The 21,424-nt window shown below is 23.1% G+C and overlaps 8 protein-coding genes across 8 annotated transcripts; 4 read left to right on the top strand and 4 right to left on the bottom strand.

Moving 5' to 3' along the window:
- Window positions 1-673: 673 nt before the first annotated feature.
- PVVCY_0901770 (AP-4 complex subunit mu, putative) lies at window positions 674-2,201 on the bottom strand (the record flags this gene model as incomplete). The annotated part of the gene is made up of 3 exons (XM_008626518.1): window positions 674-901; window positions 985-1,173; window positions 1,308-2,201. 3 exons carry the CDS (start codon window positions 2,199-2,201, stop codon window positions 674-676), a joined length of 1,311 nt encoding a protein of 436 aa, XP_008624740.1.
- An 867-nt stretch (window positions 2,202-3,068) lies between these two features.
- On the bottom strand, window positions 3,069-8,333 carry PVVCY_0901760 (ubiquitin-protein ligase, putative; the record flags this gene model as incomplete). Its single annotated transcript, XM_008626517.1, has 1 exon — window positions 3,069-8,333. One exon carries the CDS (start codon window positions 8,331-8,333, stop codon window positions 3,069-3,071), a length of 5,265 nt encoding a protein of 1,754 aa, XP_008624739.1.
- Window positions 8,334-9,986: 1,653 nt separating this feature from the next.
- PVVCY_0901750 (splicing factor U2AF small subunit, putative) lies at window positions 9,987-10,886 on the top strand (the record flags this gene model as incomplete). Its single annotated transcript, XM_008626516.1, has 1 exon — window positions 9,987-10,886. The coding sequence occupies one exon, from the start codon at window positions 9,987-9,989 to the stop codon at window positions 10,884-10,886; it is 900 nt and encodes a 299-aa protein (XP_008624738.1).
- A 1,306-nt stretch (window positions 10,887-12,192) lies between these two features.
- PVVCY_0901740 (conserved protein, unknown function) lies at window positions 12,193-12,715 on the top strand (the record flags this gene model as incomplete). Its single annotated transcript, XM_008626515.1, has 2 exons — window positions 12,193-12,532; window positions 12,663-12,715. 2 exons carry the CDS (start codon window positions 12,193-12,195, stop codon window positions 12,713-12,715), a joined length of 393 nt encoding a protein of 130 aa, XP_008624737.1.
- A 286-nt stretch (window positions 12,716-13,001) lies between these two features.
- On the bottom strand, window positions 13,002-14,270 carry PVVCY_0901730 (tRNA m(1)G methyltransferase, putative; the record flags this gene model as incomplete). The annotated part of the gene is made up of 4 exons (XM_008626514.1): window positions 13,002-13,148; window positions 13,325-13,384; window positions 13,486-13,554; window positions 13,668-14,270. The coding sequence occupies 4 exons, from the start codon at window positions 14,268-14,270 to the stop codon at window positions 13,002-13,004; spliced, it is 879 nt and encodes a 292-aa protein (XP_008624736.1).
- A 1,369-nt stretch (window positions 14,271-15,639) lies between these two features.
- Window positions 15,640-16,590, top strand: PVVCY_0901720 (acyl-CoA-binding protein, putative; the record flags this gene model as incomplete). The annotated part of the gene is made up of 1 exon (XM_008626513.1): window positions 15,640-16,590. The coding sequence occupies one exon, from the start codon at window positions 15,640-15,642 to the stop codon at window positions 16,588-16,590; it is 951 nt and encodes a 316-aa protein (XP_008624735.1).
- Window positions 16,591-16,873: 283 nt separating this feature from the next.
- PVVCY_0901710 (conserved Plasmodium protein, unknown function) lies at window positions 16,874-18,191 on the bottom strand (the record flags this gene model as incomplete). Its single annotated transcript, XM_008626512.1, has 7 exons — window positions 16,874-16,971; window positions 17,045-17,078; window positions 17,182-17,235; window positions 17,308-17,333; window positions 17,428-17,573; window positions 17,654-17,703; window positions 17,853-18,191. 7 exons carry the CDS (start codon window positions 18,189-18,191, stop codon window positions 16,874-16,876), a joined length of 747 nt encoding a protein of 248 aa, XP_008624734.1.
- Window positions 18,192-18,723: 532 nt separating this feature from the next.
- Window positions 18,724-20,652, top strand: PVVCY_0901700 (actin-related protein 2/3 complex subunit 1, putative; the record flags this gene model as incomplete). The annotated part of the gene is made up of 7 exons (XM_008626511.1): window positions 18,724-18,909; window positions 19,075-19,378; window positions 19,507-19,603; window positions 19,714-19,780; window positions 19,863-19,932; window positions 20,008-20,150; window positions 20,344-20,652. The coding sequence occupies 7 exons, from the start codon at window positions 18,724-18,726 to the stop codon at window positions 20,650-20,652; spliced, it is 1,176 nt and encodes a 391-aa protein (XP_008624733.1).
- Window positions 20,653-21,424: the final 772 nt, after the last annotated feature.

Below are 21,424 nucleotides of genomic sequence, written 5' to 3'. Positions count from 1 at the left end.
GATTTATAGACAAGCAATTGTTATGATATTATATTTGTACAAAATCGATAAATTAAAAATGCATACTTATATATACATTAGATGAAAGAATTTTTTATAAGTCCCCTTGAGGATAATTTTTTTTTTAAAATCAAGCTGATATCGAAGCAAACCTATATTTATACATACGTGTGTTTGTATATTTACATTTAATACACATATGTAAAAAATATGTGTAAACAAATTTAAACATATTTTATAATATGGATAATAATTTTGTTATTTTTTATTTTTTTTTATGTATTATTTTGTTTTTTTTTTTTCATTTTTTTTGGAGTAGTTCCACAATTAACTGCATTTTTATGCGAACTTATGAAATCTAAGTTGGCTACAAAAAATATATTTATGCACATCTATTATGTAGATAGCATCACACATATGTGTTAATATTTATTTCGGTATATATTTTAGATTATCCATGGAAAACAGTTTTTTTGTTAGTATAATTGTTTTATAAAAAAAATAAAAAAATGACTAAAAAATTCTATTGTAAGAATCATAATAATTGGTGAAAAATAAATCCATGCGATATATTTGCAAAAGGATTTTCACTTTTGTTTTATTCTTCTTTGTCATGTTTAAAGATGGTATCATATGCATATATTTGATAATGATAAAATTTTTTTTACTATGCTTATGTAAATCGATAAACATAAGACGATGACTGAGTAATGTATCTAACCCATCGGTGTGTATTACTTGATTTATAATTTTCAATTATTTTTAAATATTTTATTCTAAGTTTTGATAAGTTAAACATCGGAATTTCAAACATGATATGTATAGGTCCAAAGTCTCGTCTCGAATACTCATAGTTTTGGTTTAGAGTGATTTTAGATCGTATAGTGTATTCCGTCTCTCCCTGAAGTGTGGCCAAAAAAATTAGTAAAAAATGTGGCGAAAAATTTAGTGAAAAATGTACAATTATGATGACACTGTGATTACCTTAAACTTTTTTATTGTCCATAATAACTTGTGCTCGTTGGCTATGTATTGAGCAGAAAAAAGATCCGAGTTTGTATTTGCATCTAAATGAACACTCGATATATGTTTGCACAAATTGCAATTTACGAGGACGTTAGTGCAAGAATATCGGGACGGTATATCCAGTTTAATACGTATAAATAGTTCGACCTAAAAAAAGGTGAAAATGTAAGAAGCATGTCAAAGAAGAAGAAGAAGAAAAGGGATAAGATACAAGAAGCATGCCAAAGAAGAAAAAAAGGGATAAGATATAAGAAGCATGATGATGTAAACTACTGAAGTACCGTGTGGTTTGGGTTGTACAAAAGGTTTGCAAACAAATGAAATGGAGCTTTAAAGTTGTTGTTTATTCTGTAATTCATAAGAACACATTCACCATCAGGTTGATATAAAGATAAAATTCGATCGCTTTCAAAATTCGAAGTATTAACAAGATGATTAAAATTACAATCATCAATAATTATATTATTTGTATTATCTTTATGAATATTTTTAATATATAAATCATCATTTAGTGCTATCTTAATATACGGATTTCCTAATAAGTAGGATTTAATTTGTATAACACCATCTATATAAGAATATATAATCTCTCCTTTCTTATTCATAATAAGATTAATTTTTTCTACAATATCTATAAATATTTCATTTTTTTTATTATCAACTTGTATAGGTTTTTGTGAAGCATTAGATGGTAATGTATTAGAAGGTTTGATTGTAAATTTTGCTAAATTTGAAAATTTTGTACTAGGAGTATTAATATTACTAATTTCATTGTGAATTAAATATCTTATATATTCGGTATTACTATTTTGTAAATAACCATAATCAATTACTTCATCAACTATTTCATAAATTAAAATAAAATTTGTTCTTATAATTTCTTCAGTTAATTGTCCACAAAAGTCTTTAAATATTTTTAATAGCCTATATAATAATTCTATTAAATAACTTGGAGATATATTAAATAATGATGTTAATACATAATATAAATTATTATTTTTCAAAAAACAATAATTTATTCCATTTAAATAAAATAATGGTGGTGGATCTCCTTTATGCAATTTAACTTTACGAAAAAATATCTCAGCACTTCCCTTTAAAACATCTCCTCGAAAATCTCTATTTATTATTGTATCCCCTCTTGGTGAGAGAATATAAAATTGTGATATTACCATCTTATCAATTCAATATTTTTCATAATGTAATATGCACACGGATTTACATTATTTCTTTCTTATCACTATTTACTTTTTACTGTCATTTCTTTGTTTGCTTTGCTTGCTTTACAAAACAAATTCATAAAACTCTCTGCCAAATAAACTCAAAAATTAATGAAATACCTTTACTATCTTTCCGTTTTTAGGATATTTATTTTAAAAAATAAACAAATAAAATTTTTAAAATAAACAAATAAATTTTTTTAAAATAAATAAAAAAAAAATAAAAATAACAGGTCGGCAAATGTGATAAATAGAAAGCACTAACGACGTATGTAATTGACTGAAAAAATATCTTAGATCGGGTTATTGATTTTCTTAATTTTTCAAATAAAAATTCCATATAAAATTTTAGTAAATAAAATAAAGTCATAAATAATAACAAATAAAAGCAACGAACTATTATGAGTCCATCAAAAATTATAAAAACAATTATACCTCAGTAGGTAATATACTTCTTTCATTTTTATGTAATCCATTTTTCCTATATGTATGGAGGCATAAATTTTTTTTTTTTTTTTTTTTTACTGAAATAAGCATAGTAATATATCCATTTTATTATTCAAAAGAATGCGCGCATTTCTGCAAACAGGGGAGAGTCTCTACTTTTGTTGACTCTACACCTGCATGTAGTTTGCCCTTTCCAGTTTTCGAAAAAAAAACAATTCAGTAAAAAGTTTTGAAAATGTTAAAACAATTTGTAAAAAAAGTGAAAAACGCGTTAAAAAAAAATGCAAAAAAAAGTTACACGTAAAATACATAAGCCGAACGCGGATAGTAATACGTTTGCACATACATTATTAGAATTTAACAAAAAAAAAAATATTAACTTAAATCAAATCCTTGGGTTCCATTAATTGCTGTTATTAAATTTTTATAAAGTATCTCCTTTGTTTCATAATCGGGTAATTTCAGCAAATTAACACAAGTTGATGCAGTAGGTAATCTTGTACGATCAACCACTCTAGATATACAAAACTTAGGATATAACTCTTGAAATCCTAGTAATGGTGATCTTGAACAACTTGTGACAAACATAAGAAATAAACTTTTTTCTTTAGGTGTAAAACTATTCAATATTTCAAATAAATTTATAATAGTTTTACTATTTTCATTATATCCTCCACTATATACAACATTCTTATATAAATCATTAACATCAAAACATTTATCATCACCAGATATTAATATCTTTAATTCATGGGCACTAAAAAGTTTAAACCATTTTATAGGTATCAGTTGTGATAATCCCTTTAAAAAATGTTGAGTTTTTTTTTGTATCAATTTATTATATTTATAATCTATATATAACTTTATATATAATTTTTTATTTTCATTAGTCACACTAATATTTCTTCCGTCTGTTATTAAATCAATACAATCAACTTCATTTTTGTTAAAAATGTTTTTGCCGCCATTCTTACTATTGTTAAGCAGTTCTGCTTTGTCAGGTTCCATTATTTCACTAGCTTGATCAGCTAGTGCATTTATATATCCACCAGAAATCGATGGAATAGTTGTGCTCTGCCTACTTGTGTTGTCACCCATTCTAGAGGTACGAGATGTAATTGAATTTAAATAAACTTCGTTACGGGAAATAGTTGATATATTTCTATCTAACGTATTTATCAATACATCTAGATTATCAATGATGTTAAAAAATGTGTTAATATTATTATTGTACATATTTTGATTGGTTTGAAAAAATAAAAGTGAATTATTAGATCCACTTTGATTATTTGTATTTTCAAAATTTTTAATGCTCACATTTAATTGATGAAAATAATTTTTAATTTCATTATATTGTTCTAAACTTAAGAAATCTGGATTTTTACTTTCATATGTACAAAAGGTTAAATCTAAACTTTCAACATCCTCTGTATTTTGAATATATAATAAACTATTAAAAACTTCTTTATCAAGAAAATATAAATCATTTATATTTATTTCATTATATAATAATAAATTTAAAAATAAATTATTAAAAACAGATTCAATCAATATTCTTTCATATATGGCTTTTCCAACTACCTTCCCAGAAAATTCATATAAAATTAAATTGTCATTTTGTTTATATTGTTTAGGGAATAGTGTATTATTCTGTGCATGTTGAAATAAAATAAATTTATTATGAAAAATTTCTCGACATAAAAGTAACATAAATTCTTTGAATAATCCACCACCATCTATTCCTGTCTCATCATTCCCATTTTGATCTCTAAAAGCTATTCTTATATTTTGTTTTATACTTATTGAATCTAATTTATTTAAAGTTATAAATGCATCTTCAAATATATTTGTTCGTCTTATATAATTATATTTACGCTCCAAAATATTATATCTTGTATCATCGCGTATTGATTCTTTACTTTTATTTCTAAGGTTGTAAAAAATAAGTAGTCTATCATCAAAAGGAAGAGTAAATGGGCATCGCCTTAATAAATAATTAGCTAATATTGTTACATATTTTATATTTTTATTTATATATATATCACTTTTTTCTAAAAATAAAGATGAATCTTCATCATAATTATTATTACTATAATTTATATTATTACTTTCTCCAATTATATTAAATCTATTTTTTAATATATTGTATGTATCCTTAATAACAAAAAATTCATCATCAAATATTTCTAAATACTTATTTATTTCATATACCTTTTTAATCATTTTAGGTAATATATAACTAAGCCCTCTTTTTTCACTATTATATAAATAATAGTTTATCATTGCATGTGTATATGCTGACTCATTTTGATGTCTATTATAATTCAAATTTGATAGTTTACTTGTTCTGCTACTTTCATTATTTTCTACACATTCCTTATACCTCTTAACATTTTGAATTGAGTTATTTTTTTCAATCTGATTAGTATCGTTTGAGTTATTCACTGTTTTGTCATTAAATTTGTTTTCAAAATGTGTATCTAAACTATCATTTTTATAATTACTACAACTGTTGCAATATGTAATTTGTTCATCAACCATAAAATCATTTACTTCTAAACTGGTGAGCCATTCCAAAATATATTCGACATTACAATTTAGGCATTTAAAAGAATCAACTTGTTTATTATTTATATTGTTACATCCTTTTATTGTTTCATTTTCTACTTCGGTATGCTCTATTTTTATTGCTTTATTTATTGACCCATTTAATGCACTAAAATCGGACATATTTATTATAAAATCTCGGTGCAACAAGTCGGATCCACTAATATCTGATCTATCAACATAATCTATATCATTTTGTTCCTTTTTTTCACATTCTTTTTCATATTGTTCATCTTCATCATTATATATAACATCATCGGATATATCATCAACTAATTCTTCTATCTGTTTCCAATCCTGATTGATATACATATTTGCTAGTTCAAGACTTATCGTATTTATTGATTTTTTTAAAATAATCCAAAGAGACAAAACTAATAATTTACATATCTTTTTAAATGACGGATTTAACATAAAGGATTTACTAAATTTAAAATTATTTATATCAATTAATTTATTATACATATTTGTAATAATATAATAATGAAAAAGAAAACAAAAAGAAGTAAAATATATCACCATCTTATTATTATCAAAATATGGAAAATCATATAAATCTTTCAAAAAATCATTATATGTTTTTCCATTTTTTTTATTTTTTATCCATGATAAATATATCTTTTTTATTAAATATATATGTATATTATTTTGTACTAATATCTTTTTAATTCTTATTATTATTTGATTATTTATTAAATCCTTTTTATCTCGTAGTTCTACTAAATTATTTAAAGAAAAAAAATATTCTTTATCATAGTAGTTAGAAGTGTTATTTCCCGTACTAGAACTTACACCCAAGTTGTTAATATTGTACATGTCTTTTTTATTACTACTACTAATACTACTACTTATGCTAGTTCTTATACTTCCAAAAGTTGTATTAAACATGCTAGATGCATTATTTTTTCCTTTTCCTACATATTCTTCAGCATATTGATTGAAACTTATGCTACTACCTGATTTTATACTCTTTTTATTATTATAAATTTTTCCAAATGTTTTAATATGGTGTTCTCTATTTTTATCACCTTTTATATTTTTAATATAATCATAATAGTTTCTATACATTTTAAATACATCTATATGTATACTTCTAAATGGGATCAACAAAAATAATAAACTATCCAATTTCATAAAGCAATATTTTTTACAAATATCTATTAATGATTCAATTATATTTTTATTATAAAAATATCCTAAACCTATATTATCTATTTTTCTTCCTTTATTTTGTAGAAAAAATAATATTTCATCATTTTCTTTGTTTTTTTTTACATCTATATATGGTATATCCTTTTTAGAATGATTCTGGATATAACTACTTGGGTCTGTGTTATCTTCCTTTTCATGTTTTAATATGCCATCATCTGAAACAGTATATATATATGGATGATGGACAAAAGGCAAAAACATATATATTTCTAGTAATCGATCTATTATATTATCACTCATTATTTCTTTATTTGTATAAATAAATAAAAGAACATTTTTAAATATATTAATTCCTGAAACATTTTTTTTATCATATGTTTCTTGACTATATATTATACTTTTTTTTGAATAGATCCATATAATATTACTTTCAAAATTATAAACAATATTCTTCATTAAATTTGTGTCTATTATTATATTTTTCTTCATTACTAATATTAAGAGTTGTTTCAATTTTACTAATTCATTTTTTACATCTATTTTAGATGCAAATAATTCAAAAATGTTATACTTAAATAGTGATACAAAAATATAGTAATAATTGTAACACTTATTTGTTCGAGCTATATATAATAATAAAAAATCTAATAATATATTTATTTTATTTTTCAAATCATTTACATAATTACTATTTAATTTACTTCCTTGTACTTTTAAAATATAAAAATAAATATACACTATGTCACATACATATATTAGTAGTCTCGTTTTTGATTCACAAAATAAAGAAAGTTCTGAATTGGTATTCCAAAATAGTAGAATCTGTTTGATAACTGTAATTAATCCATCTATTGTTAAAATTATATAGTCCGATATTTTTTTAATAGATTCTACTATCTTTTCTTTACCTATATTTCTAAAATGGTTAGAACTATTTATCATTCTATTTACTAACTCTTCAATAAATTGGCTATTTAAAATAAAATTATATAAATAATATATATGTATCATATTACTTTCATATACATCTATATGACAATGTATATACTCTTGTAATCTTACAAAATTATCACTATTTTGGCTAGCTAGATTATTTTTTAAATGACTCTGATTGGCTTGTTCAGAATTTGGAACATGCCGAATAGTTCCTTTCACAGGATTTTTTTCTTTTTTATTTATTTGCCCATTTTTATAGTATTCACGATATATATTTAATTTATATGCATAATAATTTCCAATTAGGATATCTAAATGATTCACCAAAATATCTATTTCTTTATTGTGTCTATAATACATTTTATTTCTTTCGACATTTTCATTTTTCACTTGATTATTATTTTCATCTGATTCTGTTACTGAGTCTTTGTTAGATTTGTCAGGTCTCAAATTTTGTTCATAAATTTCTGAACTTAATGGATCGCTACTTTTATAGTTAACATTTTTCAACAAACTCAACTTATTATGCAGTTTTATTACATCTAACAAAATTTTGATCGGCACATATATTCCTTCAAAGTCCATATATTTATAATAATTATAGGAATTCCATTTTGAATATATAAAACAAGATTGAAGTGAAAATTCATATAAACAAATTTCTAAAGCTTGGACATATACAGTTGGTGAAACTATTTTTTCTAACAATATAACATCATTAACTCTTTTCAATAAATTATTATGGATTTCATTTTTGCGTCTTGATATATTTGCTTTATATTGGACATAATTACTTATAACTTTGAAAGAATTTTTTCTTTTATTATATGCTAAGTTTATTTCTTTTTCTTTTCGTGCCTTTTCAATAAATGTGTTTTTATTAAGTATGACATTTTTTTTCCCGCTCAAATTAATCCTTCTATTTTTACTTTCTCCATCAAACATATTTTATTTTAGGGACCCAAGTTAAGTAAAATTTATGCATAAAATGAAATACATATATAAATAAAGATATGTATTATATATATATCTACGTATAAATAATTGTTACATATAATTTGATTTATATAAAAATACGTTTTTTTTTTGGGGATAAAATAAAAAAGCCAATTATGTGGATTTATTTAAAACACAGCATCACCTATACAATATCAAAGTGTGCGTGGAATATTTAATATATACACTTTTATATAGTGAAAAAATAAATTTGTATATATCTATTAATTTTTATGATTTTCCTATTATATTCTTTAAAAAATGTTACTTAAAATGATTTTTTTTAATTTAAAAAAATCAAATTGTATTTATTATTACATGCACAAAGTATAATGTGATTGAATAAAAAGGCAATAAGCTAACAAAGATAATATATTACACAATATATTTTACTCTTATGCTAAAAACATAATATGATCAATGAATTTATTATATATAGGAGTTATTATTTTGTTTAATATGATTTTCAATATATTATAAAAACTTTTCTTTATTTTTTTTTTTTGCATATTATTCTATATAAATTACAAATTTTAAATAAAATAATAGCAAAAAATATGTAATATATACATATTTATATATGCAATTATATACTCACTACAAAATGATACTTATGTGGTATAATAAATTGAAAAAATGAAAAAGGGAAATAGAACTAGATTTTAATCTAGGCTTTGCAATCATATTACTTTTTATAATTTTTTTTTAAACTTTTTTCCAACTTTTTATAAATTCAGTTTTTAAGTATTATTCCTTAAAGAAAAAATATGAAAATTTTGTTTCCTCTTTTTTTTTAAAGGATAATTTTTTACGTTATATTAATTTTTTTTTAAACAATTAGAAAGTACATAATTTCGTATTTTATTAAAATCATTGTAAAGTTTATGACAATATGAAGAATCAAATATAAGAAATTCATAGTAAAGAAAATTTTAAAATTGATATATTTTGTAGTCATAATAGTTTGCATTTATGATACATCAATTGACTTGGCCATGATTGTGATATTGTACAGTTCAAATTTTATTTGCATATATTTCTAATTTTTATGTCATTGATTTAGAAATACCTTTCAAGTTACTCTTTTTTTATTTCACAAACCATATGCGTAAGTATATACATATGTAACATTACATACGCATTTTTTTTACATGATTATTTTTGTCATATAAAACATGTAATTTAAAGAGTAAAATCATAATCGGAAAAGTCCATATTATTTGTACAATTTATATTCCTACATTTATTAGGGAATATATGAATACAAAAAATTCATAATAATTAAATTTGCATAAACTTTTATATACCCATTAATATATATTTTGTCTATTTTATTCTTTTTTAACCTGTACATGTTAATAACTAGCTAAAATACGGATGTAACAAAAAAAAAATATTCATAATATAATTTATTTTTATAATTACGCTATTACAATATTTACAAATATACATATATTCAATCACTTTAATGCATATATATGTATATACACACAAATTTTTGTACCATTTTGCATGAACATGCAATAATTTACATTCGCGTTCAGAATAAATTAGTGATAAACTAGCCATTTTTTAAAATTTTTCGATAAAAAAAAAAAAAAAATGGCAGAACATTTAGCTCGTATAATTGGAACTGAAGAGGACAGAGTAAATTGCCCATTTTTTTGGAAAATTGGGGCTTGTCGTCATGGAGATCAATGTAGTAGAAGCCATTATAAACCAAACAGTGCTCAAACATTAGTAATAAGACATATGTATGATAATCCACCAATGGCTGTTGCAATTGCAGAAGGGCAAATGGTTGATGATGAAGTATTAGATCAAGCAGCTGACCATTTTGAAGAATTTTATGAAGAAGTTTTTGATGAATTAATGAAATATGGTGAAATTGAAGATATGGTTGTTTGTGATAATATTGGAGATCATATTATTGGAAATGTTTATATTAAATATACACATGAGGATTATGCAGAAAAAGCTATTAAAGAATTAAACGGACGTTTTTATGCAGGAAAACCATTACAAATAGAATATACACCCGTTACTGATTTTAGAGAAGCACGATGCCGACAATTTGTTGATGGACAATGTAGACGTGGAGGGTACTGTAATTTTATGCATATCAAACATGTACCAAGAACTGTTAAAAGAAGGTTACTTAAACGTATGTATAAAAAATTTCCTATGTATAAAAAAAATAGAAGATCAAGAGACGATTCCGATGGTGAGCGTCGGCATGATCGACATAGAGATCGAAGTAGAAGAGATAAATATGGTAGTAGTTATAATTCATCAAGACGTAGGCATAGAAGCCAAAGTAGTAATGACCATGATGATGATAATGAAAGAAGTCACAAACATCCAAGGAGAGAAAATAGTTCAGAAAGAAGAGAAAAAATTGAACGATGGAATAGGGAAAGAGAAATGAAAAATAATAAAAAAAATAATGACGAATATGAAGATACAACTAATGTAGAAAATGATGATAATACTAAAGAATAAAAATATATTCCACATATTATAAATATTTATTTTATATTAAAATGAAAGAATATTATTAACACAGTATATACATATATCTATTTTGGATTTAGTACTATATAAAACTCTGAAATGAAATTTACACATATATATGTATAGAATCTTTAACACCCTTATCTTTTTTTTTGTATATATTTGTCTTATTTATAAAATCATTATTATAAAAGGGGCCATCATAAATAGTGATCATTTTTTACATTGAAAAGAAATAAATTAATAATAAAAAAGTGTGAACTACGACACGAGAAAATATCACCATGCCAAGAGATAAAGAAAAGTTAATATATTTTATTCATTTTATTGCAGATCAATTGTTAGGGTTTTGTGAAATTTAAATCCACAAAATATGGTCTATCATGGGATCCAAAAACTTATGTCCATTTAAATGTTTTGCAGCTACCATTTTACTAGCTATCACTTTATTAGCGATCACTTTAAAATAGCTAGAAATAATATATACGATCTATTCAACACTCCGATACGTATACAATGTGAAGTACATATTAAACATCACAGACATACCAAATTCGGTGGGAAAATTTGTTTGCGTAACATATATGGACATGCTAAAATAATAGCGATAACTTATTTATTTGAGAATTATATAAGTTTAATTATTTTCTATTTATTTTAATTTTTATGTTTATTTGTGTTACATTTTTGCATATACATATACTAATGCTCAAATTGGGGAAATAAAAAAACCAAGAACCAAATATACAGTTTCAAATTTACAATATCAATATTTTCAATTCAACTATGCGACTGTAGTTGGGTAGAGTTCTACATATGCATATGCTTACTACATATATAATTATTTTAATTGTTTTTTTTTATCTTATATTTCCTCATTTGGGTATGCTAAATTTTTTTTTCATTTTTTTTTCATTCCTTATTTTTTATATCTTAACAAAGAACAAAATAGTTATAAAAAAATATATAAATTTTATTTTTTTAAAATTGTAAAAAAGTGACAAATTAAATGGTCAAACGTCTTAAAGAGTTAATGAAACATTTTTTAGTTTCAAATTATAAAAAGAAAATATCAAACTTCTTTAAAAGTGCATAATTATGTTTTAATATACAATACAATGACGTATCCATAGCTTATGTTTTTTTCCATATTATTAAAAACACCAGCAACAAAAAAAAAATAGAAAAATAAATATATAATGAAGAGATAAAAAATTAAAACAAATTATTTAAGTTTTATATATGTATATAATTTTTTTTTTTTACAAACTAATATAAATATATTATTTAAAAAATGAGTAATGAAGATGACAATAATTCCAAACCTTTGCCAGATTGCGAAGGAGGGAAGAAAAAAAATAAAAATAAAATAAAAAAAAAAAATGAAAAAATACAAAAAGAAATATCAGAAGCAAAGTCAAACATAGATGACATTTTCAATAACATAAAACCTAAAGATAAAAATCTAAAAATTAATGAAACTGGAAAAATTAAAAAAAATAATTCAGAAAAAAAAAACTCATACCCTAATAAAATTAAAAAGAACAAAGAAATAGATGGATCTAAAAAAAATACAAACCGATTACATACACCAGATGGTCTTCCTATATACTCAATGGAAGAGCTTAAAATGGGTACGCTATTTTTTTACTTACATATTCCCATCGTTTATTTTGACGTCATTTTTACATTCAAACTTGTACGATATACATACCCATGATATGTCTTAAATGCAATAATTTTTTTTCTTCTTTATCTATATAGGACGTGGAGGATACACAAAAGACTGCCCCTTTGAGTGTAACTGTTGTTTTTAATTCATTTTTTCTGTATATAAAATTGTTAATATTATAGGAGGGAAATATAATAATTTTTTATTATTTATATATGCTGACATGGCTCGACTAATTGACAAATTTGTTGGCTATAAACCAAATTTTGTCTTCCATACAAGCTAATGGATAGTCTGCAAATCTTTTTTATCAGTTTAAACTGATTGAGAAAAATATAATTTCATCATTGAATTGTGTTATGCATATTTCCTTTTTGTTTTTTTTCCATCCATCTCTAAAATTAATTAATTATTTTTTTTCTTCATATTAACTATTCGTCAAGAAAACATAAAACTTTTTTTTGTGGTAAACATTTTTCAAAAACTTTTTTCCAATCTTTGATTTGTAAATAAGTTATTAAAATTTCAACCACTGTGTTGACATTCAGAACGTTGCTCTTTTTCTTCTTAATATATTTCTACACATAAAAAAAGAAAATATATATAAGAGTAAACATACAAATAGTGCAAATATATATGTTATAAAATTGTTGGATAAATATGTTATAAAATTGTTGGATAAATATGTTATAAAATTGTTGGATAAATATGCTATCAAATTGTTGGATAAATATGTGTGTATATTTTCCCTTACCTCTAAAGGCAATTTTTTTGTTACTACATTTTGTAAAGAGGCTTGATAAAAAGATAAGTTCTAAGATAAACAAATAAAGAAAAGGAAAATTATAAATACAATAAATATTTGATAATAAGTATATTATATAGGAACACATTATATATGTATTATTGACGAACCTTCGAAATGCTCCTATCAACAAGTGCAGATATTATATACACCTCGTCTTTATTTAATTCTGTTAATTCCTATGAGAAAAAAAAATGGAAATATTTATCAAACAACCAATATAGACATTATACAAACATCTTTATAAATTTTCAAAGTGTATATGTATGATTGATAGAGTCTTATCTTATACCTCTGTTGCATCAGGAGACAGAACTACAATCTTGTTTTTTTCAAAAAATTCCCAATAATTTTTTGTATTTATATGAACTTTCCATGTTTTTAAAGAATATTTTTGTTGTAGTTGTAAAAATAATAGATCATCACTTTTTAAATGAGAAAAATGAAATTGTATAGGAACTTTATTTTTAATCATGTAATGATAAGAAAGAAAAATTTGTTTAGCTAAACTTGATATTTCTTTTTCTCCCATAAAATTTAAGAAACTACAATTAAAACATATTTTATATCCTTCATTATAACACTTCTCTAAAAATTTTTTTTTTTCTTCTTGTTTTTTTTTTTGTAATAATTTTCTTTCCTTTAAAAATCTTATTTGTTCTTCTTCATTTAATCCTTCTAACATTTTTAATAATTCGATTCTTTTTTTATATTTTTTTTTTTTTTTTTCTTCGGGTCTATTTTTTTTACGTTTTTCTTTTAATCTTTCTCTCTTTTCTTTCTTTTTTTCCATTTTAGTTTTCTTCTTTTTCAAAATTTTGTTAATATCTTCTTCATCTATTACATTCGCAAGGTTGCAAAAAAAATCGTTTACCTCGTCCCCAACAGATTCCATTTTTATCTTATTTCACTTGTATGTATATCTGGTTTTTCTTTATTTCACTATCTATGGTAGTGGTTATGTATGTATGCCATTAGTAAACCGCCCAATAGTGTTGCTCCCGCGTTTTCCTTTTTTCTCTTATTGCTATGATTTAAACATTCATACAATATATTAAAATTATGACAACATTGACATATTTAATTAAAAAGAACAGAATGTAACATTAATTATAAAAGTATATAAATTTAAAAAAAAAAAAAAAAAAACAGCGTACATATAAATGCAGAAAAATAGAAGAATCAAATAAGTGAATGATTGCTCATAATATATTCATTTGCTTATCTTGTTGATACATATTATTATATGCACATTTTATTTAAATTATTTTTTTATATTTCTTAATTATGATAGTGGAAAATGTTATATATATAAAACCATGCTATCATTTTAATTTTATATATAAAAAGAAAAAGAGGGAAGTTGGTGCATATGTTGGGAAATTGTAACAATGAATTTTGAATGTCTTAATTATTATTTTATTATTATTTTACTACTTAATATTTCTTTATTTTTTTAAAAATTTTTTTTATTTTTTTTGCTAATCATATATCTATAATAAAACAGGTCTAAACGGAAATTCCTTTTCCCGTTTTCCCGCAATAAAAATAAAAAAAAATATACATATAAAAAATATATATATATAACACAAAAATATAAATACAATAATAATAATAAAAAAATATAAAACAAATAAATATCATCACGATGAAGGTGATTAATCGATTTAATTTTTAGGAAAACGTAAAAATAATAAAAGGCGTTTTTTATATATATATTTTTATTTTTTTTTATCACATACTATATATGTATTTTTATTATATTTTGTATTGAACATTTATAAAACATACAATTTTTTTTCCTTTCTTTCATTTGTTTGGTTTTGTTTTATTTGTTTTGTTTATTTTTTATATACTTGTTTGGTTTTATTTTCTGTTTTTCCCTTTGTTATATCTTCTTAATCCCATTTTAATGCAATTATGAGGAAAAATATTTTTATGTATTACTCCAATTTATCATGTAGCCTTTGAACGCACACATATATTTCAAGTCAAAACTGTAACATTTTTCAGAACTTCTTACAAATTTATATTATACTTTAAGAGAATACATAAAGACTGCTACATATGTACAAACATTCCAAATCACCAGACAATTCATTCACAAAGTTTTTAAACCCTTTCCAAAATAAAACAATACCACGGTATTAAATTGACGTTTGCCTTTTTTCTTTTTTTTTTTTTTTTTTTATTTATAGCTAGCCAGCTAGCTAAAGACATACAACCTATTTGATCAGCTTTTCTTTATATATTTAAAAAAGAAAATGATTCTTACACCGCGTAAATCATTTTGCTTTTTCAATATCGCATCGATAATAGCTATAGCATATGCATTGAATAAATATAATCGAGAAAATGATGGAGAACTTGTAAAAAAATTTAATGAAGTAAAAGAATGGCTAATTAAGGAAGGCATAATATTATATAGAAAATACAGATTATTAAAAATGCCTAAAATTGATAAAAATGTAACAATAGATATGAGTGATAAAGAATTAGAAGAAAAATTTAATCAAGCAAGTAATGCTGTTAAAATTGTTCAAGCAAAATTACAATTTGAACAATGGATATATTTATATGGATTATATAAACAAATAACATTCGGTGATATAAAAAGTGATAGTAAATCTTCATCACTGCATAATGATGAAATGATTAAAGCTGAGCAATTAAATGCTTGGAGAAATTGTCAAGGATTAAATAAAAAAGTTTGTAAATATTTATATGTAAAATATTTTAATGAATTATTTCCTAATGGTGTAGAAACTTCTAATTCTAATTTTCAAATTGATTTAAAAAAAAATATAAGTAAAATGAAACCATTGACAGATCGATTTTTTGGAAGTAATAATTCAGTTACAAAAGATTCGGAAGAAAGTTTATCAGATATATTATGTAATTATATTGTTTCACAAAATATGTCATTAATTAAAAAAACAATTAAAGCTCATCCAGATTTAATAAATGCAAAAAACAGAGATGGACTAACACCATTACATTATGCATGTGATAGAGGATTTTTAGAGATTGTCAAATTTTTAATAAAAGCCGGTGCAAATATTAATGAAGAAGATTCCTTTGGAGATTCAGTATTACATATAGCTGCTTATTCTGGCAAAATGGAAATAATTAAATTTTTAATAAATGCCGGAGTAAATATACATAAAAAAAATGCTGAAGGTTTAACTTATGAGGCTATTCTCGGTCAGTTATAAGTTCTCTAAATATGACTCCCCTTAGACATAAACAATAGCCACTACATAATAAGTTAAAGAAAAATCCCTATTTGTTTGGGCACCCTTTAAAAGGAAATGAAAAAACATTTGTGACGCGTTTTGTAGTTTGTTTCATTTGTTCACCATATTATTCGGATATCGATTTGTATCTTTATTTTGCAATTTTTTCCCACATTTTTTTCCCACATTTTTTTCTACATTTTTTCCATTTTTTTTTCTAACTTTTCAAATAATCACAACTAAACCCTGAACCCCCTTAACCTCATTTATAATAGACAACCAAATCGTCTATTCCCCATGACGTTACACATGAGTCTGTTGTTTTTTTTAGAGTACTTCCTAATAATATGCTCATCGAATCTGTAAAATTAAGGAAGTAAAAAATTTGTATCATAGCATATGTACGGGATTTTTGCTACTCTATTTTTTATACCCGCGGAGTGCTCAAATTCGGCGTCAATAGGGACCTAAAAAGTTAAGAAATAAAATTAATAAGTAAAATTAATAAGTAAAATAGGGATAACATTTTTGTCTACATATTATGAGAAATAAAATTTTTGTTTTGAGCACTGATAATCTGTCTGGGGTATCTTTTCCGCACACATCGATTCCCAAAATGGTTGACTACAAATAAAATATTTTATTTAAATATATTTCTGAAATGGTGATTTCGAAATAAGCTAGTTAAGGCACTACCGGTGTATCATTAGATTTGTGAGACTCTGTTGAAAAGTAAAAATAAAAAAACATTTAAAGATAAAATATTCACAATTTTATACAATTTACAAACATATGTACATATATTTTTTTGCATACCTGTCCAAATAATTTTATCATCAACTTGTAAAAATAAAGACTCATCATCCCAGGTATCAAAAAAATGAATCCTCATTTTTATTTTTAATTTTTCATGTTTTGGTATGTTTGTAATTTTGGTGTAAGCTTCAATTGCCCCAAATTTACTTCATAAGATAAAATATAGATTATATATAATTTTTTTTTTTACATTTTTTATAATATTATTTTGTATTTTTTCAAGTACCATGGTCCTCCAAGAAATGTATCGGGAGAATTCCCACAAGTACTTATATCCTTCAAAGATAAGCAAAATAATAAATATGAGATATATATAGATGTACAACATATTGTGTCATTTGTCTTAATGATTTGGCATGCTTATATAAGTTTATTTTTATTAGAATTTTTTCATTTTTTATAATTATAGAAAGTAATTTACGTACCGAAGGAACCCATTTATTATCCTTTTTATCAAAGGTATCAATATGATATAATTTCCATTGACTATTTAGAGCAAATAAATAATCATTAGTGTGTATAGTTCCATAAACATTTAAATTGTTTATAACGGTATTATTATCTTGAATTTGCAAATAAATATTGCTATTATTTTTAATTAAGAACATATCATTTTCTCCAAATAATTCCACTTCTTTATTACATTGCTCTGTTTTCGATTCAAATTTTAATTTTTGAATTTTTATGTTATAGTTACAGTGTGCATAATATGGAAATAAAACAAGTGCTTTAAGAAGGCATGTATAAAAAAAAAGGACACTCATTTTTTTAAGCTACAATTTGAAACAAAAAATATATATAATCAATATTTATGAAATCTTTTTCACGGTATTTAACCAAATATTTGCAAATCAATATGTATGTATATTTATTTATAAGTTATTATTTTTATTCGTTTAAATTTTGTCTTTCTCATTTTTATGTTTTTTTTTTTGAAATAATTAAAAAAAATTTCTGTTTTTTACACTTATTTTATTTATAATAGTCTTATTGCATAGTACACCTTTTTCCGTGTCCGTCTGGCTATTCAAATTAGCATACTTCATAAGCAATGAATAGAAATATAAAATGAATAACCAAGGAAATATGCATGCATAATAGACTTTCACCATTTTTTATTATATGTATATACACTGGCTACATAACTACACATTTTTTTAATTAGTATAATAAAAAGGTGTAAATAACATATTTATATAAAACACTGGCATATATTTGTTACCTACTTATCCATACACACATATATGCACAATTTCATGTTAAGGACACAAAAAAATAAAACAATCTTATAAAATAATGATTGAATATTTAAAATGTAATTGTGTAAAATATTCCATTCCCGATGAAGAATATAATATACCAATAAAATTGTCACCCAATAAAAAGGATATGTTAATAGCTGTTGTTAATACAAAAAACAACATAGTTCTATATAAAATAATTAATACCGAAATTATTTATTTTGATATTCTATACACCGGTGTAAGTTGAATAAATTATATAAAAAAAAACATTTAAAACATTGATATTCTTTTTTTTATAAACAATTATGTACTTATTAATACTTTTGTACTACAATGTGTTATATATATATGTACATTTATACATTATTTTAAATATATATAAATTTACTTAATCATAATACAGAGTAGAAATAAAATTATAGGACTTGAATGGTCAGCAAAAAATGAATTGCTTATAGTTACTATTGATATGAAATGTGTCATATTTAAAAAAAATCAAAAAGAAAAATGGGAATGTACTAATGTTAATATACCAACAGAAGAATTACCAACATGTGTTTGTTGGCACCCACATGCCAATGCATTTGCAATTGGATTTTCATCTGGGGCTATATTTATTTGTTCATTAAAAGACAAACAAAAATGGATTATAAAAAAAATTGAAAATCATACTGGGAGTATTCTATTTTTAGATTGGAGCTCATTCGGTATTCCTTTTTATCTTTTTCTATTTTTTTTTCTCCATTTCTCTTTCTTTCATTGTGACATTGCTAAATTGTGAACAAATTTAAATAAAAAAATAAGATAACCGTAAAATTTTATCCCATTTTCAAAGGTTACATATTGTCTACTACCTCTCTAGATTCAACATCATTATTAATATACACACCAAATGTTGTGGATGAAGAAGCTAATAATAAGGACAATTTAAAGTAAGTTTAATATTTAATTCATTTTTTAATAATTTGTTTACTATATTTGTGTATTTATTTTCCGAGATGGAATAAGTACATATACATGTTTGTATGTCCCTCTTTCTCAGGCTGTATAAAAAATTTGAGGAATGTATCGCAGAAAGACAATTTAAAAATAATGCCATAATAAATAAGGTTAAATATATATATATATAACTTCTTCTTTTTTATTAATTAATCTTTAAAATATGTATTTATTACAATTCACTTAGAGCAGATTGAATACACAGGATATGTTTTATGCCACAGTTCGTTTTCTTTGTCAAACGAAAAAGTAGCGATAATCGGTACCAAATAATTTTTAACAAAAAAAAAAAAAATATAAATAAAATAAAATTTATAGCTATATATTTTTTTTTTAGCTAGCAGTTTTGATAATAGCTGTAAAAAGCAAAAAATAATAATTTCGGATTTTTTAAAATCCCCAATTAATACTCAGTCCGTTACATGGGTTGGCCAGACACTACAAAAATGTTTGTTCCTAGATGACGAAAGATTATTAGTCGTATGAAACCAAAAATAAAAAAGCTTAAATAAAGTTTTGTATATATATTTTATTTTTATAAATTTATGGAATGCACACATTTATTCTCTATATATTTATAAATAAGAAAATTATAAAGTAACTACAACTGTGGTATTATTTGTATCTTAATAAATGTTATAAATATAGTTATTTGGTACATATTTTTTTTCAGTATGGCTATGAGGTGTTTCCAATTATTATAGAATGCATAAATAACGAATGGATTATTTCTCGAGTTGTACTCCCAGAGTTTATTATTAAAAATTTGAGTGTAGACTTTTTTTACGATAAAAAAAGTATTAAGGATATAGAACAAGAGTGTGATGAATTGAATGGTAATGAAATTATTGGAGAAATTGTTGCACATTCTAATAGCATTTTACAACTGTCTATGTTGGAGACATGTGAAGATATGAAGAATGGAAAGTTTGCAACAGTGTCAAGCGATTTTAATGTTGTTATTTGGAGTTATAGTTTATAATGGCTAGCTAAAATTTATTTATATGAACAAGTAAGAATTAAGAATATCATTAGCATTTCTAGAATTCTTAAAATTATATGAAAATTGGCCTTTATTATTCTCTTTTTTTGTTTCACATAAATCTACACCTAAATAGAGAAGAGGAGGTATTAAATTTGTGCATACTTTTGTATTTATGAAATGAAATATAATTATGTAGAATTATAAATAATAACCTTGCATGGTCATATTTTTTTATCATAAAAAATAAAATTAAAATATATTACATACATGTGAAGTATCAACTTTGTTACACAGAATAATTCAAAAAAAAAAATAATGGAACATTTTAACCTGACCATGAAATAAAAAAAAATATTACTAATACATATAGCTATAAAATATACTACAAAAAAAATATTATATGTGCATTTAAATTGGGAAAATATTTGGGAAAAAAATTTATAACAACAGACAAATTGTAACATAATTCATTGAAAAAAATAGTGAAATAATGAAATAGTAAAATAATAGTAATGTGACTAATATATAAAAGTTCTTAGAACAATTAATGTAAATATTTTAAATGGAAAATAAAAATATTTTTACATAAAAAAAATGTTATTCCTAAGATTGTGCGCATATTTTTGGAAAACAAATGTGTGCAGGTATAGCATTCTAAAAAAAACAAAATATAATTTAAATATTGCCGCTGTGTAATTTCCATACAAATAAATAACTACATATATATATATTATATTTATAATATTACTACATTTATTTTATATTTTTT

This window comes from Plasmodium vinckei (assembly GCF_900681995.1).
Source record: "Plasmodium vinckei vinckei genome assembly, chromosome: PVVCY_09".
In the NCBI taxonomy this organism is placed as follows: domain Eukaryota; phylum Apicomplexa; class Aconoidasida; order Haemosporida; family Plasmodiidae; genus Plasmodium; species Plasmodium vinckei.
Note: the sequence above shows the minus strand (reverse complement) of the source record. Positions and strands in the feature narration are given on the sequence as shown.